This window comes from Hemicordylus capensis, chromosome 2 (genome assembly GCF_027244095.1).
Source record: "Hemicordylus capensis ecotype Gifberg chromosome 2, rHemCap1.1.pri, whole genome shotgun sequence".
Taxonomy (NCBI): Eukaryota; Metazoa; Chordata; class Lepidosauria; order Squamata; family Cordylidae; genus Hemicordylus; species Hemicordylus capensis.
The window spans coordinates 235,550,909-235,571,621 of record NC_069658.1 but is presented as its reverse complement, the minus strand read 5'-3'; the positions used below and the strand labels follow the sequence as shown (position 1 = coordinate 235,571,621).

At 44.9% G+C, this 20,713-nt stretch overlaps 1 protein-coding gene across 4 annotated transcripts; it reads left to right on the top strand.

The window, feature by feature from the left end:
- Positions 1 to 19,350, top strand: LOC128347858 (uncharacterized). 4 transcript variants are annotated; one of them, XM_053303055.1, is made up of 10 exons: positions 1 to 367; positions 1,053 to 1,630; positions 1,718 to 1,844; positions 6,140 to 6,213; positions 6,368 to 6,494; positions 10,011 to 10,085; positions 10,435 to 10,527; positions 12,736 to 12,831; positions 13,710 to 14,044; positions 14,602 to 19,350. In XM_053303055.1, exons 2-10 carry the CDS (start codon positions 1,205 to 1,207, stop codon positions 16,741 to 16,743), a joined length of 3,495 nt encoding a protein of 1,164 aa, XP_053159030.1. In that variant the 5' UTR covers positions 1 to 367; positions 1,053 to 1,204; the 3' UTR covers positions 16,744 to 19,350. The 4 variants fall into 4 exon arrangements, with proteins under 4 accessions (XP_053159030.1, XP_053159029.1, XP_053159028.1 ...); XM_053303054.1 differs by having other exon boundaries at positions 1 to 671; XM_053303057.1 differs by having other exon boundaries at positions 27 to 94.
- The last annotated feature ends 1,363 nt before the right edge of the window (positions 19,351 to 20,713 follow it).

Here is a 20,713-nt window from a genome sequence, read left to right as displayed (position 1 = left end):
TTGGCTCTTCCAGTTCCCGCGTGCACTGGCAGCAGCTTTCTCTAAGAATCTGGCGAGTACAAAGTGCATGTGGGGTGCAGTGGATCCTCATGGGGTAGGATGGAGGAGAGAAGCCCAGCCGTGGGGAAGGGGCTGGAGCAGCTGCCTTGCAAGCAGAAGACGCCCCCTGTCCAATCCCTGGCAGCATCTCTTGAGCATCTCAGCAGATGCTACTGAGCCAGGTGCTCCTAGAAGCGCCGGGCTCAGGATGAGGTAGCTGCATCTGAAAGAGAGTGTCTCTGAACACATGCAGAGCACTTATCCCTTAATCTTCGCATCTGCGGGGCTGAAAAAGGCTCCTGCTTCCTGCCTGGGATCCTGGAGAGCAGTAGGTCAAGATAGAGACCTTTCTTGGGGATCGGGACAAAGCAGATGCTGGGTGGGAAGGAAGGGAGGAGAGTGCAGTCCAGAAAAGAAGCATAGCGTTTCTCTGCTTAGAAATGCTACTTTGCATCTACAGAATCTTGGGAAAGCTCTCTGCTTGTCATCCTGGAGACCTACTGCCAGCATGGGTCTAGAAGTCAGGTGGAGTAGACATGGCTGGAGCCCACTGAATCTTGTCCAGAGGAGACTGACCCTCTGCACCCCAAAAATCAGGCAAAGAAGGGTGCTGTTGTAGTCAAGTTTGATTGGTAAGGAGCAGTGAGGGATACAGGCTGATTTCTGACCAAGAAACCAGCACCAGAGCTTGGGTTGCTGTGCCTCTGGAGCAGGTCGTAGCTGTAAAGGGAGGAGTTGAGCAGAGCAAATGTGTGAAGATGTTGTGAGAGGGTGATAGGCTGAGTCTCTATCTCTTTCTCAGCCATAGGTTGACTCTCTATCTGTTTTTAAAGTTTAATAAACAAGCATGGTCTCTTTTCAGTACAGATATATACAGAACTCTTCCTCCAACTTGATATAAAAAAAAATCAATAGGAGGGAGAAACAATTTGAGTGAAAGCATGGTATAAACACAGTGTTGGTTTATGGCTCTCCCTGATTCTTGGGATTTGTTTTTGTTTTGTTTTTCTCAGGAAGAAGCTGTGTTTTGCATGTGAGTTCAATGCTTTCCTAGAGAAAACAATAACTTCCAATGTGATGAGGACTCCTTGGCTGTGTGGGACGAACTGTTAGGCCAAGAAGATCTTTTTACTGTGTGGGAGTTTCATTTGAGCACAGAGAGAAGATGGATTGTCAAAGCCCAGCAAACAGTGAATTGCAGAAGGGGGCAGAAAATGGCCTTCCGTCCATCCAGGCTGGGAATGACAGAGGATTCTGGGAAAAAACTGTGCAGAAGATGTTGGTTGAGGACACCACCAGCTCAGCTGCAAAGCGCCAGAGACTCAGGCAGTTTTGCTATCAGGAGGCCGAGGGCCCCCGAGAGATATGCAGCCGAATTCACAGAATTTGCCACCAGTGGCTAAAGCCAGAAAAGCATACAAAGGCTCAGATCCTGGACCTGGTGATATTGGAGCAGTTTCTGACTGTCCTACCCCCAGAGATGGAGAGCTGGGTGAGAGAATGTGGAGTGGAGACCAGTTCCCAGGCAGTGGCCCTGGCAGAAGGTTTCCTCCTGAGCCAGGCAGAGGCCAAGAGGCAAGAAGAGCAGCAGGTGAGAGTATGGGTTATAAATGCTATCAAAATGAATACTATAATTCCATTCAATTCTTGATTCCTCTTGCCTTTTCTCTTGTTTTAGGCACAAAGGAAGCTAGCTGAAGTGGCCGCTGATCTCTTGAAGACAGAGAAGGCCCCATCAGACTCCAGAGAGAGGTTGCTGTTCAGAGGGATTGTGCAGGAGAGTGATGGAGGTACCACCCCATTTGGTAAGGGTTAATGGTTAATGGTAAGGGTTAACTGCCCTGAGACCTTGGGTTAGGGCAGTATAAAAATGTGCTAAATAAATAAATAAATAAATAAATAATAAATAAATTAAATAAATAATGGGATGTATTTCAACGTGGCCTCCCTCTCTCCTGATATCCATGGAATTCTGTTATGTTCCCTTGAGCCTGTGTATGGGAGATGCTTCTCTCTAGCACCTCTTGTGTTCCTAGCAGTTTAACATAACTTGAAACAAAACCTTCTTCCTGCCCTTGCTATTATGTTTTTTTAGTTTTATTTGAATTTAATAAGTAAGAAAATAGTAAAACTGTAATATCAACCAAGTAATCACCAAGATGTAAAAGAGAAGGAAAAAAAATGCATGTGCGATTCTTATAGTTCATTATCAGTTTGCTAACCTTAAGTGGTAAAGTGGGGAAATGCTTGACTAACAAGCAGAAGGTTGCCAGTTCAAATCCCCACTGGTACTATATCGGGCAGCAGCGATATAGGAAGATGCTGAAAGGCATCATCTCATACTGTGCAGGAGGAGGCAATGGTAAACCTCTCCTGTATTCTACCAAAAGAAAACCACAGGGCTCTGTGGGCACCAGGAGTCGAAATTGACTTGACGGCACACTTTACCTTTCAAACAAGAGAGCCTTGAAAATAGAAAGAAAGATGAGCCATAAGGCATTATTTAATAAAGTGCACACAGCATTGCCCAAATATCGTGGTGGATAACTTCCATAGGCAAAAGCTGAATCTAGTGCTGAAGAATAGAAGTTGATGAAGTTTAATTTTTTTGAAAAGTCATTTTCCTTCCCAATGGTGCAGCCATTTGATTCATCTTTTAACGTGGTGATTCTCTTTATTTAGCAGAGGGAGAGTGACTGGCCCTATCCCCCCTCAGCACAGTACCTCCAGTGACTGTTGCTGGTGTCTGTTTTATGTTTCTTTTTAGATTGTGAGCCCTTTGGGGACAGAGAGCCATCTTAATTTATTTATTATTTCTCTGTGTAAACCGCCCTGAGCCGATTTTGGAAGGGCAGTATAGAAATTGAATGAATAAATAAATCAGCATGGTGGTCTGTATCTAACACACCTATAAATCAATGGAGGATAGACCCTAGTACAGGGCCTGACAAATTTCAAGTGCCAGGGAGTCATGGCACCTAGAAATTACTGTGGCAGTGAGTTATTTTTATTTGTCCCAGGCAGCCCTCTTCCTGTTCTGTTATTTGCATAGGGGATAAAAAAGAAGCCCATTTAACCTCTCCCTCCAACATGTCCATCAGTAAGCCTGGTAATGTTGTCAAGTGTCTACTGTCTGGTTCCTAGATGCAAAGAGGTTAAGTGACAGGTTAAGGCCTGTCCTAGAGTTTGCAAATTGGGTCATTGCATTCCTTGCTGCTATTAGCATGTTATGTACTAATACAACACGTTCAAGAGGAATGGCATAAGTGACCCTAGTCTTAATGGAAGGCAGAATCCCTTCCTCCACCAAAAACATTAGTTAAATCAAAAATAAAAAGTTTAAAACATTACAACAATTTAAAATTTTTAAAAGAATATTTTAAAACAGCATTAAAACCATTAAAACAATATTAATTTAAAGCCTGGATGAACAGATGCATCTTTAAAGACTTTTAAAAAGCTGTCAGAGCTTTCCCCATGATGGGGAACAAATTCCCTGAGCCCATAGGAACATAGGAAGCTGCCTTACACTGAGTCAGACCGTTGGCCCATGCCTGCACTGGCTGGTAGTGGTTTTCCAAGGTTTCAGGTAGCAGCCTTTCCTTGCCCTTCCTAGAGATGCTAGAGATTTAACCTGGGACCTTCTGCATGCAAAGCAGACGTCCTGTCATCAAGCTATGGCTTCATTGCTTTAGAACCCACGTAAACATACCACCTATGATCTAGAAATCCAGTAGATTATACAAACGGAATATAAAACTATCTCAGAGGTAGGAAAGGGTCTAAGTTGACTATGTGAAATTCACAGGAATAGTGACAGAGCGGAAGATATTGAAAAATTGGAAACGGCTAATAGCATATCTTTGACCCATCTGTATATCCCAGGGGGTTCTCACACTTGGATCCCCATATGTTGGACTGTAGCTCTCACCATCACCAGGCTTGTAGCTGAGGATGATGAGATTTGTAGTCTGGGAGCCCAAGTTTGATAGCCTCGGGTATACATGAAATTATGTATCATCACGAACACAGACTGAGGTCCAGACTAAGGCTGTACTGGTGCAAATCATGTCGCACTTCTAGTTTTGCTAAGTCCAGAGCTTGCCTTTCAGACTGGTGCGCTCCTGCAACTTGCGGCATGCCTCGTGCTGTGAAACCTCTTCCTCGGTCTATATATGTTTCAGGGAACCATGCAAAGCTACCTCCTCTCCTTGTTGCACAAGCAGAACGAGAGTGGAAGAGACTGTGCAACTTGAAGCCTCCATTCAACTTGCAGCCTTGCATACATGCTTATTGCTGAAAGAGCATAGGGGTTTGCAAGCCAGCTCGATTCGAGTGGGGTTTAACGTCAAAGTGGCTTGGCTCGACAGGTTCAGGACTGGACCGGACTGGCCTCGGCCTTGTCTGAGTTCGAATCAAACCAAGCTGGTTCACAGCTCTGCTGGTAAAGGGGAATCTGGTGAGGACCCCCCCCCCACCAGTAAAGGGGTGGGGTTCCCCCCCTAAACCTAGAGGGGGCAGGAGGGGAGTAAATTAGTACTTACAAGTCCCAGTGGTGGCTCCCCACCACCACCACCGGCAAATTGCCTCTGTTCATGCATAGATGTCACTAAAATGGCCTCTATACATGCGCAGAGGCCTGAACTGGGCTGCTGCCAGCCCAGGCTACTCTGGAGGAGCCTGGGAGTGTGGGGGGAGCAGCCACTGCTGGGACTTGTAAGTACCAACTCACTCCTCTCCCACCCCCTCTAGGTTTAGGGAAGCCCCTTGCCCCCTTAATAGTAAAGGGGAAACCAGTGAGTACTACCAGTAGAAATGGTTCAACCAGTGCCAAAACCGATCTGGGCACATCCCTACAATAGCACAGCATTAGTCTGAATGTCAGCCAAAGTGCATAAACCATGTAGTATGTTTTTTATGCTAATAAAGTTCCTTAGTCCTCTCTGTCATTCCTGGGATTGCATAACACTGTAGCTAAGCGGAAAATATTTGGTGCATGTTGAGCCCAAGCTAGACAGACAGAAAGATCCCAAATTCTGGAAAGAATGTTTTGAATAACCCTTGGGATATACTAGATAGCTTCTAGGATCCATATAGGGCCACAGTAATGCTGATTGAAGCTTACTAACATTGAACTATTCTAGAGCTCAAAAAGAAGTTTATGGGGATCTCAATATTTAATAATAGATGGGAATGAAATCTCTCTTCTAGATAAATGTAGTCTGAATAAGCTACTCCTGCTGTGATTGTTCTTGAAGTTCCACAGAACTACTGGAATTATTATAAAAAATGAAGGAGCATATTCATCTTTAATCATTAATGCTCTCCATAGCAATATGAGTTGATATGTCGGAGTTGGACAAATCCCAGGTGCCAGGGAGCCATGGCTCCTAGATATTTAGGTAACATAGTTAACTGTCATATACTGAGTCAGACCACTGGTCTATCTAGCTCAGTATTGTCTTCACAGACTGGCAGCGGCTTCTCCAAGGTTGCAGGCAGGAATCTCTCTCAACCCTATCTTGGAGAAGCCAGGGAGGGAACTTGGAACCTTCTGCTCTTCCCAGAGCGGCTTCATCCCCTGAGGGGAATATCTTGCAGTGCTCACACATCAGGTCTCCCATTCAGATGCAACCAGGGCAGACCCTGCTTAACTATGGGGACAAGTCATGCTTGCTACCACAAGACCATCTCTCCTCTCCTATTTAACCATGGTGCCTAGACTAGGATATTCTTAAACTGTGCATCCTCCTCCTTCTCTTCCTCCTCCTCTAACCCTTCTCTATCTAAATATGCATGTTGTCCATCTGAATTCTAAATCACATTATCACTCTTAGCTTCCTTTTTATTTCAGCATTTAACGTAGCAAGGAATTTCCCCAGTTGATTGCCATACTGCAATTTTTTTTAAAAATTTTGAGAGTACCATAGGTTCCTCTGCAGAGTGAGCATTGATTTTAAGCTCTGCTTCACAGTGTTGAAACTAAAACTTGGTATTGTTCCCAAAAGGAACAAGGAGACAGATTGGTTTCACTCTGGGTCCTGAAATGCAAAATGTATATAGAACATAACCTATCTTCTCACAATTTTTCACTACACAGGCAGTGAGATGAAACTGGAGATCCCTTCTCTTGGTGGTGGAGTGGAAGTTGTTGCTGTGCAGTCGCCAGATCAGGTAGGAGAAGATCCTTGGAGAGAGAGGAAGAGAGAGAAAGGCCTTGCCTTTCTTGCTTTCATCAGTGCTTCCCACTAGGAAGACTTTGCAAAAGGCCTCAGCCTCCACTCTTCTCCACTTTTCTCTAAAAGAAAAGGTTTCCCTTCTCTTTCAGGGTCCGGTGACCTTGGAGGATGTGGCTGTGTGTTTCTCTGAGGAGGAGTGGGCTCTGCTGGATCCAGACCAAAAGGCTCTGCAGAAAGAAGTCATGGAGGATGTTTCTGGGCACTTGACCTTTCTGGGTAAGGCTTCCTCTTTCCCTTGGCTAATGGATGTGGAAAGCAGGAATTGCAACTATTGCTGTCTGTATCAATGCATTGTAGGGATGTCCTGGAGGGTATAAATGGTTGCTCCATGCTCCTTGGATATTCTGCCTTTCAAATAAAGATTAGTTGATCTACCACCAGAACCTGCAAGGTGACATTCCTAAACCCCTAAATAAAATGATAAAACTCGCATCCTCCTCTTCCAAGCTGGCAGAAGTGCGAGCTCACTTCAGCCCTTATTTGGTGGTCCTGATGGAACCACATTTGGTGGCAGACATGGATATAGGAGGCTTTCTCCGGACATGGTCTAAGAGGGAGCTTGCTTCTGAGCTGGGGCTTTCTTGGTCTGTACTGTGGTTAAGAAGGGACTGTTTGGATTCCATCTTGGGACTATTTCAAAGCCTGGTGAGGAAACAGTAGCTACCTTCTGGGAAGAGACTGACTCTTCTATTTCTAGGCGGCAACTCTGGCTTTCCCACTCCCAGTGTGGGAAGATCACTTGCCATTAGTGTTCTTTGTAACAGGGATACCCATAAGAACAGCCCTGCTGGATCAGGCCCAAGGCCTATCTAATCCTGCATCCTGTTTTGTGCTCTGGGAAGCTTAAAGGCAAGAGCTGAGGGCATTCCCTTGCTCCTGCTATAGCTCCTCTGCAAGTGATATTTAAAGGCATCTTGCTTCTTAGGCTGGAGATAGCTGATAGCCCTCAGACTAGTAGTCATGGATAGACCTGTCCTCCATTAATTTATTTAGATCCCTTTTAAAGCCCTCCAGGCTGGTGGCTGTTACCACATCTTGTGGCAGAGAATTCCATAGGTTAATTCCACTGACAGGCTCTCAGTATAGCCATCCTTCTGCTGTTAAAGGCGGTTGAGGTGGCCTCAGAGATTTCAGCCAGGGGAGCTTTTGAGGCACAGGCAGGGCTTGTTCCATTCACCAGCCTCACCCTAGTGTTGCTACCCCCAGAGCTTCTTCCACACTGAGCCCTCTACGACTGGCCAGTCACCAGCCAGTCCTCCCTTACATAGTTTGACAGCTGGGGCAAATCTTTCGAGATCTTGCAGTAGCCACTCCACATCCTGTGAAGCTATGCCATCTGTTGATAGCGAGGCAACAGCTCCCTGCCAGCTAGCATGAATGCCTCCACATCGGCATGTTGGTGTCTAATTCTTCCCCCGCCCAACAGGGTTGTCCCTGCAAGACCTTGGCAGGGGAAGCCCAGACATGAAGCTTGCCGTGTTTACTCATGGTGATCGGCTCTACCTCGGGGATTCCCTTGCGTATGTGTTGGGTAGAAAAGTACTTCCATTTGTTGGCCCAAAATTTCCTGGCAATCAGTTTCATGGGATGTCCCCTGGTTCTAGTGTTATGTGAGAGGGAGAAGAATTTCTCTCTATCCACTTTCTCCACCCTGCATGATTTTATAGACCTCTATCATGTCTCCCCACAGTCGTCTTTTTTCTAAACTAAATAGCCCCAGGTGTTGTAGCCTTGCCTCCATAAGAAAGGTACTATAGGCCCCTGATCATCTTGGTTGCCCAATTCTGCATTTTCTCCAGTTCTGCATTGTTCTTTTTTAGATGTGGTGACCAGAATTCTATGGAGTACTCCAGGTGTGGCTGCACCATAGTTTTGTATAAGGGCATTATAATATTAGGCCACCTCGCTGCTTACCCCTACTTCTAGATCATTGATGAATAAATTAAAAAGCTCGGGCCCCGTACAGATTCCTGGGGGACCCCACTTCTTACTTTCCTCCATTGTGAAAATTCTCCATTTATACTTACCCTCTGTTTTCTGTCTTTCAACCAGTTAGCAATCCACACGTGTACTTGTCTCCTTATCCCATGACTGCTAAGTTTCTTCAGTGGTCTTTGATGAGGAACTTTGTCAAAAGCTTTTTGGAAGTCCAGGTATACTATGTCAACTGGATCACCTTGATCCACACACTTGTTGACACTCCCAAAGAACTCCAAAAGGTTGGTGAGGCAAGATTTACCTTTGCGGAAGCCATGCTGGTTCTCTTCCAGCAGGGCCTGTTCTATGTGCTTTACAATTTTATCCTTGAGGATGCTTTCCATCAATTTGCCTGGAATGAATGTTAAGCTAACCGGCCTGTAATTTCCTAGATCGCCCCTGGATCTCTTTTTGAAAATCGGTGTTACATTTGCTACTTTCCAGTCCTCCGATACAGAGCCTGATTGCAGGGATAGGTTATATATTTTAGCAAGGAGGTCAACAATTTCACATTTGAGTTCTTTGAGGACTCTTGGATGGATGCCATCCAGCCCTGGTGATTTTTTAGTTTTTCCAGACAGTTTAGAACATCATCTCTTGTCACTGCTATCTGACTCAGTTCTTTAGCCTCCATCCCTGAAAAGCCTGGTTCAGGAACAGGTATATGCTCAGTATCCTCTGCCGTGAAGACGGATATAAAGACCTCATTTAGCTTCTCTGCAACCTCCATATCCTCCTTAATAATCCCTTTCACTCCCTCATTGTCTAATGGTCCAACTGCCTCCCTGCCAACTGCCTTTCCTGCTTCTGATGTATTTAAAGAAGTTTTTGTTATTCCCCTGATGCTTTTAGCTAAATGTTCCTCAAACTCTCTTTTCACCTCCCTTATTGTAACCTTGCATTTCTTTTGCCAGAGTTCATGTTCCTTTCTGTTCTCTTCATTTGGACAGGCCTTCCAATTTCAGAAGGAAGTCTTCTTCCCTTTTATGGCTTCCTTGATGTTACCTGTTAGTCATGCTGGCATCCTCCCGGACTTAGTGATACCTTTCCTCTTTTTGGGTATACAGTCTAACTGGGCTTCTAGTATTGTGGTTCTGAGTAAACTCCATGCATTCTGGAGCGAAGGGACTCTCCTGATTTTCCCTTTCAGCTTTCTTTTCACCATACTCCTCATTTTGGAGAAGTTTCCTTTCCTGAAATTCAAAATGTCTGTGTTAGACTTCCTTGGTGATTCTCTCCCTGCATGTATACTGCATGTATACAGTGACTATGGTCACTGTTCCCTAAAGGTCGATGACACTGACATCACGCCTCAGGTTCTCACAATCTGTTCTGGATTTTACTGACTTAAATAGTTGGGGGTCATCTGCAGATTTGGCTGCCTTGCTGCTTACCTCAACTTCTAGATCGATCATTTATGGATACATTGAACCACACTGGTCCCAGTACTGATCCCTGTGGGACCCCACTTCTCACTTCCCTCCATTTAGAGAACTGTCCATTTATTCCTACCCTCAGTTTTCAGATGTTCTATACAACTCCCATCATCCCTGTTGCCATGGGTGGCTGGGGATGTTGGGAGTTGTACTTAAGAACATCTGGGCATCTCTGTTACAGGGAGCACTGCTTGCCATCCCTACTTTCCCCTCCATATGCCTGAGGAGATGTGGAGGAAGGTTCAGACAGGCTGACTTAGGCTCTCTGAAGATATATTATAGTTGGAACTGCAAATAATATTTATTTTTCCCCCCAAAGAAAAACCTGAATGCACTTCTATGGAAGGAGAAGATCCATGTGTAGAGGGCTCCAAGAAAGGAGAGAGATCAGCAGGTAGATGCTTTGCTGTGTGGTGGAAACCATTGTTGGGCAGATTAGGTGACAAGTTCTCCTGGTAGGCCTGACTAAATGTTACCCCTTTCAGAGAACTGCCAGGAAACAGCCAAGGGATAGTTATGGTGATTCTTCCAGTGCGGGGGGAGGGAGGTTGTACCGCTGGGAAAAGTGTGTCCAAACTTTATTGATGGTGCAATAACATGTCTTTGTTCACTTGCTATCCCTTTTTGTTGGCTCATTTGCATGAGGGCAGGAGGGAGGGTTTGGGTATTCTGGGTTGGGTTCTCTGAAGACTTCTTCTTCTTAGAACTTGGAGAAATATGTGTTCTGTTTCTTTGCTCCAAAGGAACACTCTTGGTTCCCAAACCTGAGCTCACTTCTTGTCCAGAAGGGAAGCCTCCATTTGTCGAGGGCGCCAAGGAAGGAGAGACATCGGCAGGTAGACACATTGCTTTGTGGTGGGAACTTTTGTCAGGCACATCTTTCTTCTGGATAAATATCACCCACCTGTTTGTCAGGGAAAACAGCCAGGGAATAGCTGCAGAGATTTCTCCCAGTGGGATATGAGGGAGCTTGTGTTCAAACTGGTGTGGGAATTGCTGGTGCAATACTATATGTCAAATCGGAGCTTTTCAGCCTTTTCTTAACAAGTGTACCCATTTTGTCTCCAGAGAATCGGTGCAGGTACCCCAAACATACATGCACATTTGTGAGACAAGCTTCTACAGTCACTGGCTCGCATACAGAGTAAGTTACTCACGAGTACTCCCATTGAAAATAGGACATGTATTTCTTTAAGCAAATACTAAAAAGAAAACATTCTAAATATATTATAGTTCTAAGAAAATTCGGCAGCAGTTATCAACATTTGATTATGCCTGATCAACACTTGGTTGCATAAAGCTGGGTACATAAAGCTTCACAAATCAAATCCGGACAATGGGAACAAATGATGTCCTTGTTGGATTTTAAAGTTTATAAAGCGATCCCAAGTTGACATAAATGACTCGGTTGAGACTTCATTCATATAAGCTGAAACTTTAGAAATTGAGGCATAATCCTATAATTTCAAAAACCAATCATTTAAAGAGGGGAGTTCAGAAACACGCCAATTATGATGAGCATATGAAATCCTGGCTGCAGTAATCATATATAAAGACAGCTCATTACATTTAGAAGGAATATAAGGTTTTGTCATACTTAAAAGAAAGATTTCTGGTAAAAAAGGAAATTTAATCTCTAAAATTTGTTCCATTTTCTCGTGATTTTGCTTCCAATACAATTGAGCCTTATTAAAAGTCCACATTTCCAACAATTACATTTCCAGGACTCTCTCTCAGCCCTATCTTGCAGAAGCCAGGGAGGGTACTTGAAACCTTCTGCTCTTCCCAGAGCGGCTCCATCCCCTGAGGCGAATATCTTACAAAGCACACACTTATAGTCTCCCATTCATATGCCTCCAGGGCAGACCCTGCTTAGCTAAGGGGACGAGTCATGCTTGCTACCACAAGACCAGCTCTCCTCTCCATATGTGAGTCAGTGACTCTAGGAGCCTGTCCCATAACTGTATACATGAGATTTCCCCCTTGCACACACACCCCCGCCAATAAATCTTGCCAAAGATAATGGGGAATAAAATGATGATATGCAGGCAACTGGGTATTGTGATGCCCACAAGTGACTCTTTCCAGTAAGCAAAAGGAAACCAGTGCCTTCCTCCTGTGCTCTGAAGCCTCGTGGCCAGGGCTTCACAGCATAGGCCTGCCCCTCCCTCCCTCCTGACCAGCTGGCTCTGTGCTTAGACATAGTCCACCCATCCCTCAGTCCCACAAGTTCAGCAGAAAGGGAAATGCAGCCTGGTCTTCAGCAAGAGCATTTCCCTCACGGCTGAGCTTTTAAGTCAGACTGTGAGGCACCCTGGGCTATGGCCTACCTCTGGCTGACAATTCCAAATTGTCAGCCAGAACATTTACCATATCTTCTTTGTCTGCTCGGAGGGCAAGAAGAGGGTTCAGACATGCTGGCTTTGATTCTATGAATATCAGGCATACAGTCATCCCTTGCCATCCGCGGGTTTGCCAACCGCGGGTTTGCGTATATGCGAATGGGAAATTGTGACAGGTCTTGCCAACCATGACCTGATTTTCCGCGTTTGGTGAGGGTTTGTTTTAGTGATTTTTTTGGAGGGGTTTTGGCAATTGGGGTGGGCAGCGGTGGTCAAAGGTTCGATCTGCTCATTCTTCTTGGTGAGCCTTGCTGAACTTGCTGTCTCTTGCCAATTTAAAATGCCTTGGTGGGGGGGGAGCGGGTTTAAATCTGAGGTTCCATCTGTTCATTCTTTTTTCTCTTGGCAATATTATAGGATTTTTTGCGTTTTATTATTTATTCGATTTCTATACCGCCTTTCCAAAAATGGGTCAAAAATTTTAGCATTTTTTTTTGTATTGGTTCCCTTTATGTTTAGGTCTTGTGGTGGTGGTGGTGGTGGTGGTTCCCTGTAGCCCACTGTTTCCCATAGACTTCAATGCCTCGCCAACCGCAAATCTGCCAACGGCGAGGTTTTGCCAGAACGGAACCCTCATGGTTGGCGAGGGATGACTCTAGTTGGAACTTCCAGAAATGTGTGTTCTGTTTCTTTGCTCCAAAGGAACACTTTCAGTCGCCAAACCTAAGTCGCCTTCCTTGCCGGCAGAAGGGGAAGAGCCATCTGTCAACGACGCCAAGGAAAAAGAGAGATCAGCAGGTAGCTACTTTGTTGGGTGGTGGGGCCTTTGTCGGTGTTGAGTTCTCCTGGCTCCATTTCACCCACTCGAGAGACCTGACAGGGGAACCAGCCAAGGGACAGCTGCAGAGATTCTCACAGCAGGAGAGGAAGATGTTAATGGCAGTCAATAGCATCTACTGAATCAATGGCAGGATCTGTCTCCTAATCTTGTATATTTCTTGTATTTTATTTCCACAGCAGTTTGTTTATTAAACAGGTTTTAGGGCAGGGCATGACAAACCACAAGCACCAGGGAGCCATGGCTCCCAGAAATTTTATTATTATTACTTTATTTTACATTTATATCCCGCTTTTCCTCTGAGGTGCTCAGAGTGGTGTACATGGTTATGTTTATCCTCCCAACAACCCTGAGCGATACATGACTGGCCCAGGGTCACCCAGTGAGTTTCATGGTTGAATGGGGATTCGAACTCGGGTCTTCCCGGTCCTAGTCCAACACTTTAACCACTATGCTATGCTATGGTGCCTAGACTAGGATATTCAGAAGTAGTTATTTATTTATTTATTTTTAAATCTTTATTTGTCCTGGGCATTAAGTCTGGTAATTTTTCCAGTGTGTATTGTTTGATCCAACAATGTTTGGACTGGCTTCTGCCTCCCAAGAAAATTGGACAAAATTTGTTAAGGGAAGGCCTTCTGAAATATGAAACTCTTCAACATTTGTATAAAATGGAGTGGGAAAGCCTACTGTCAAGGGGCAGGGAGTTCCAGAGGACCAGGGCCATCACTGAGAAGGCTTGCTTATGCCTCACCAACAATCATGCTTCAGATGTGAAGGTTAATTGGCCTTGTCCCTTGATTTGAGACTCGGTGTGTCTTTCTTTTTATTCCCGCAGATGATAGGAGGGAGAAAGAGAAAGAGGACGAACTACAAAAAAGGAATACTGAAGCAAACCTGATGACAAGGGAGACGACCATTGTTCCTGCAGGGGCTCAGTTCTATGTAATTCCTTTCCAAGTACAATGTCCTGTTCAGCTACAAATTCCCGTCCAAATACAATTTCCCTTCCAAGTACAATGTCGCAATGGAGACCTGAGAAATAATATCACTCTGCAAGGAAATGTATTGACTAATACATCACATGTTGGCGCACATCATGGAATCACACAGGAGAGAAACCAAATACCTGCTCAGAGTGCAGAGGCCACTCCAGCCAGAGCAATCAACGAGGTAAGGCTACAACATTTGGGGATTTTTAGTTTAGAAAAAAGCTTACTAAGAGGGGACGAAACAGAAGTTCATAAAATTGTGCATGGTGTGGATAGAGAGAAGCTTTTCTTCAGCTTGCACAACTCTAGATCTGATGATTTCAGCCAATGATTTAAAATGAAGTTCAAACCTCTATCTAGCTGTTCCTCTCCCATTCTTTTAATGTGCAGTTTTTATTACACTAGAATGATAATACCCCTGCTAACTTGGCAAGGAGGCACCTTTTAACATGGTGATTCTCTTTATTTAGCAGGGGGAGAGTAACTGGCCCTATCCACCCCTAGCACAGTACCTCCAATGACTGTTGCTGGTGTCTATCTTGTTTCTTTTTAGATGTGAGCCCTTTGGGGACTGGAATCCATCTTATTTATTTATTCTTTCTCTGTGTAAACTGCCCTGAGCCATTTTTGGAAGGGCGGAAATAAAATAAATGATAAGTTCAGCTTTAGAACAATTTAACACTTACAGTTCTCTCAGATGTTGCATGTATTCATGTTTCTCTCTTTCTATTTATTCAGGAGCCACCAGTTCAGAAGCCTAGGGTGTTTGGGAAGAACTCTGTGGAAAAGCTTCTACAAGCTCCTTTCACCAGGCTGCCTTTAAAGGAGAAGCTCCTAATCAAAGAGATGGGGCCAGACAGGCCTCTTCTGAAGCTCCAACAGGCTACAGCGGAGAGGGGGAAATTTATCACAAGGAGGTTCTCCACAGATTGGTATGACAGAAAAAAATGGCTGTGTGGATGTGCTGCAAGAAACGCATTGTTCTGCTTTCCTTGCTTGATGTTTGGGGGTGAGAAGGCATGGTCCCGGACAGGATACCGAGACTTAAAGCATCTTGCTGACAAGAGCAAGAAACATGAAGCCTCCAGGACTCATATGGAGAACTGTGTGGAACTGACAGTATTAGGCAGAGAAAATGTAGCAGTGGAAATGGACGAAGGCTACGGGGTGTCTATAAGAAAGCACAATCAAGAAGTGGAGAACAACCGATACATTCTCTCAAAAATAATTGACTCTATACGGTTCTGTGGTGCTTTTGAATTGGCCCTCCGTGGTCATGACGATATGGAGGATTCTTCAAACCTGGCCATTTGCAGAGGACTGGTTGATCTCATGGCATCCATCGGTTCAGCCACGGATGTCCACCTGCAGAGTGCCACAGTGTTTAAAGGTCTATCCGAGACCATTCAAAATGAACTGCTCGACTGCATGTTGACGGTGGCGAAGGATCACATTAAACAGCAATTGGAACGTGCTTGTGTAGTGGCAATTCAAGCGGATGATGTCACTGACGTTTCCACCCACCGCCAATCTGTCCTGATTTTCCGCTACATTGACGAGGATGGCTTCCTGGTGGAACGCTTCTACGGATTCACAAAACCGGAAGGCTCTTCAGTGGAACACATTGCTAAAGTCTTGCTTGAGCAGCTGAAAGAGGTGTTGCCGGAGAAGGACAGGGAGAAACTTGTTGCTCAGAGCTATGATGGGGCAAGTGTGGTACGTGGGGAGCCCGGAAAAGTACAGAAGATGATCTGTGAGGTTTTCCCTAATGCCCACTACATTCACTGCTATGCCCATCAAATGAACTTGGTGATGCAACAAGCAACATCGCAAATTAAGGAAGTGAGGGTTTTCTTTTCGGACCTTTCTTGGTTCCCGGCATTCTTTGCCTGCAGTACTGAAAGGAATGCAGTTCTGGAGGCAGTTGTGAGAAGAAGATTCCCTGGATCATCTCAGACACGCTGGAACTTCAACATCCAAACAGCGAGTTTGGTGTTTGAGAAGCGACTGGAACTAATTGAATGTTTCAAGGAAATAAGAGCTTGGGACTTTGACTGCAGTGCAGTCCGTGAGGCCAGGGGGTTTCTTCAAATGCTGGAAGAAGATGGCGAGTTCCTCTACCTGTTGTCCCTGTTCCACAGGATAATGCCTCATGTCGATCTTCTCCACAGTCAACTCCAGAATGGAGCCACTGATGCTGCAGCTGTCAGGAAAGCTACCTCAGACTTTGTGAGCGCCATCAGTTCTGTCAAAGATTCCGTTGGCAGCTTGTTTTTCGGGTTGCCTAGAGAATCCCGGCTGCCCATAGGCAAAACGAAGGAGTCCTTGGACCGAATTGCATTGGAAGTCTGTGACATCATCGTCTCCCACACACAAGAACGTTTTGCATTCACCAGTCATCTGTCTAGTGCAACACTGTTCCAGGGGAGTTTGTTTCCCGTACATAAGCAGACATTCCCACAAGAGGCACTTGGCAAAGCTGTAGAAGCCTACCCGATACTGCAGAATGACAGACTGAAGACTGAGCTTTCCATCCTGTATAAGAGGAAAGAATTCTACAACTGCAAAGATCCATCCACCCTCCTACGCACACTTCTGGGGAGCAACCTGGAGACCACTTTGGACCAAACCGTGACCTTGCTGAGAATTCTGATCACCACTCCAATGACAGCAGAAGCGGAGCAGACATCCTCGGCTCTGAAGAGGATAAAGACATTCCTCCGAAACACCATTGCACGAGACACCACATCACTCAGTGCCTTGGCAATGCTGTCCATTGAGCAACGGATGATTAAGGAGATTCCGGATTTTAATCACAGGACAATTGAATTGTTTGCCAAACAGACAGAACGGCGAGCTCATTTTCTGTACAAGCAATGATGATAAGAGGTGATACGCTAAGCCATTAACTGGAGGATCCGGCTGGCTGTCAAGGGTGGTAGATAAGGTCACACCTTTTCTCCCAGCATAGAGCCCAGCGTCACAGCATGCCGTTCTCCTTAACCAAGGCAAGGCATTGCTCTCCAGTTGTTAAGTGTCCTTTCAGAGTGTTTGCAAGGAAAGAGGATCAGGAGAAAATTGGAATTAGTTGGCTCCACCTGTTAACCCTGGCCCTGCCCTACCATAAGCTACACCTGTTGTTGTTGTTGTTGTTGTTATCCCTGGCACCACATACTGTTCGTTGCTCTGCCCTTTACCACCGGCTCCAATGGGCACTATAGCTGCCACTACATCAAATAATCCACCAAAGAGAGGAATCGAATGCATGTCCAGTGTGCAGAAAGAGTCTCCGTTGCAATGATGAGCTTAATAGCCATCAGAGAAGCCACAAAACAGAGCCTGTAAGCATGCTCAGTGCGTGGAAGGCACTTCAGTCAGAGCACACAACTTAGGTCACACATTTAAAAATTCACACAGTGCTTAAGGGGCATAAAAGATTCTCAGCCAGAGTTCAAGCCTCACTTGCCATCAAAGAACCCACAGAGGGCAGCTTCAGCCACAGCTATAGACTGACTTGGCATCAAACAATTCGCAAAGGAGAGAGAACATATGCATGTTCAGTGTGGGAAAAGCGCCTGTCAGAAGAAAAACTTTCGCATCTATCAAAGAATTTGCAAAGGAGAGAAACGAGATACTTGCTCAGAAAACAAAGAGAGGCTCAGAAAGAGGGGTGTCTGGATCCATACCATACCCAGAAATTGAGAAGTCAGTGGGGCTCAATGTGTCTTTAAAGACTTTTAAAAAGTTGTCAGAGATGGGGAGGCTTTTATTTTGGCAGGGAGCACATTCCAGAGGCCTGGTGAAGCAACAGAGAAGGACCGTCCCTGTGTAACCACCAGACGGGATGGTGGCAATTGCAGATGAACATCTCCAGATGATCCCAATGGTCGATGAGGCGCATAGTGAAGGACATGTTCTCTTAAATACCCAGAATTGAGGAGGGGGTGTTGGCTCCTGCACAAGCCCCTATTTCCTCTACTCTAGTTGCAGCCTTCAGTTTCATTTTGTCCTTTGTGCATCCCCTCTGCCCAGACTCACACCCTCAACTATGCCGAACCCACTTCATGTTCCTTCAACTGTAGGTTTGTACAAAGACAAGCCTTTATTAACTTGCAAGGCTCCGCAAAGGATCGAAAATACAGACATACTGAGATTGCAGAAGGGGATTCAGCCACAGTTGATGCCTTAGTGGACATAACAAAAGCTACATAGGGTTGAAACCATATATATGCTCGGCGTATGGAAAGAGCTTCAGTCAGAACACTTATGTCACATGCAAGTATCCACACAGCAGAGAAACCATTTATACTTAGAGTACAGAAAGAGTTTCAGTTGGGGGAGAAAAAATCCTTATTATTGAATAATAATCCTTACTGGACATGGAGATGATTAATAACTGCTCAAAGTGGCTGATATTGCAACATTATGAATTCGGTGGAATGTTCGCCATTGTGGAAATGCAAGTTTTGTTTGCATTTCCGTGCAAGCACAGAAATTGCAGGAAAAGGAGTTGTGCAGCCGTGAGGCCAGAATGTTCCACTGTGTGGGTGTGATGTTGCACAGTATGTCGGCCCGTATGAAAAACGTTTTAGCCAGAGGATAAAGCTTAGTCAGCAGCAGATAGTGCATACAGGTGGGCATCCACTGAATCACTGAAATGTTTAGAATGCAGAAAAAGCTTAGAGTGGAGCACCTTTTTTTTTTTTTTTTTTTTGCAATCCAATTTGTGTGATTGCTGTTTGTAACTGATCCCTGGAGGAGGAGGAGGAACTGCCTTCCTAGAATTTGATGTTGGGGGAAACAGACATAAGGTTGAGTCTCCTCATCACATTAGTGTTCTGCAGCGTTCTGCTTTTAATTCTTCCGTTTTCTAATTATTCAAGGGGAGGATTCACAATATAATTGGGTTGGCGTTCTCCTGGTCAATTCCATTTCAACAGCCAAGAGAATCCACACAATGGGGAAACCCTATATGTCCTTGCAGGGTTGCAATAATGCTTTGCAGCATACAAACTCTACTTCATTCATGAGAGGGAATGAATAAGTCCTGGCAAAGAAATGAATTGAAGCTATCACCTCACCAGGCACCTCAGGAACCATTTAATCTTCCTTTCCCATAAATATTTGAGCTCCGCCATTCTGCGCGTGTGCATGTGTATAATCTGAAGAGAGGCGGTGACAATGCATTCCAGGGAATTTGGAAGAATTTCTTAGCATTATATACATTGTCGGTTATCTCAAGTGGATACTGACACTCTTTGATACTGTATTTAAAATCCTTGGCTCTCTTCCTTCTCAATATTTTGCTTTATGTAGAGGGAGGGTGTTCATACTGGGATTGTTTTTTAGATGTGGGCTTACCATTGGGTGTCTGATTTGCGTGATAATGGGAGGGTGAGAGTAAATCAATGTTTTCCCCCCCCTTGTACATTGTATTTTGTATACTATGTTACGGAAATGTGCAATAAATTATTAGTAACAAAAAAAGAGATGAGTTTCATCATTGTACCATTATAAGTCCTGAATTTTCTGTTGGTCATAAAATGGAAACTGTCCATTCATTTTGCCTGGTGACCCGTGATACCACCCCTCCAAATCTGTCGCCGATCTAATGGAAACTGGCTCAAATGCTGGGAGCAGTGCCACAGTTGCATGCTGCTTTTTGGAAAGTGAGGCCATGCCCAGAAAAGTAGGGTGGCAGAGGAGGAGGTAAGGACTTGCTTGCCTGCTTCTTAAAGGAACTGACCCCTACTTACCCGCCAAATCACTTTGGATGTGGGCACCAGTTTGGGCACATCCCTACTTTCTGTTGCTTCTCTTTTTAGGTACGTGTACAACCCCCTCTCCTGTTGCTTCCCTCCCTTTTATTTTTGGCTTTTGATTTTTCTCTCTCTGCCCCCCTCCTTGCATCCCCAACAAAGGGGGAAGCAAAGCCTGCATGTAAGGAGGCTCTGTAGGGAAGCAGAAGGGCCCATATGCAATTATTGAGTCTTCACATTCAACCAGTTTAAAAATGAGAGTTTGCATTAGTTTTGGGTGGCTGATATCCAGACTAACATTGCGCTTGGGAATAAATTTGGGTACCCGAAAAAGATCATTTAGCTGCACAAACTACTGAAGTTATGCTCTTGCACTCTTGTGCAAATAGTCTGTGCAGCGTACACAAAATAAAGGGGAAGGAGACCTATCACTATCAGTGTACATTTTAATGCAAATATAGGGGTTTTGGCAACACTAAGACGAATACAATACATATTTATATACTGCTTTTCAACAAAAGTTCCCCAAATGATTTACATAGATATACAGTGGTGCTCTTACCCCTGGACTTTGGGGCCAAAGTTCAGGGCCTCCACATTCCCTGGGGGCCCCCAAATCCTGTTTAGGCTATCCTGGGTGGTGTAGTCACCACTGGCCCGCACTGCGCCAGGTGGCTGAGTGTGATTATGATCTGTGCCAGGTGCTTTAGAGACAGAGGGGTGTTTGGGGTAAGAAATATGTGGAATGGGAATATGTTAAATTGCATGTTGAAATGTTTTTGCTAATGCTTAATTGCATGAATATACCTGTTTTATATTCTTACATTCTTGTGAGTTCAGTTGCTGTTTGTGCCCTCAAGAACCCACGTGTTAAAAATACTGCATGTTTCACGGTGTGTGTAGGGGGATTATGCTTAACCTGCAGCTGGGGGCGGGGGCTCCAAAGGCCTTTAGGCTCAGGTTACAACATTTCCTAAGTGCATCTCTGTCGATTTAAATAAAATAGTTGGTGTGCTTTGTTGTGCAAATACAGACAGAGCTGTTGGCGCTAGTGCAACATTATTCTGGAACACGAGCTCCTGACAGAACTG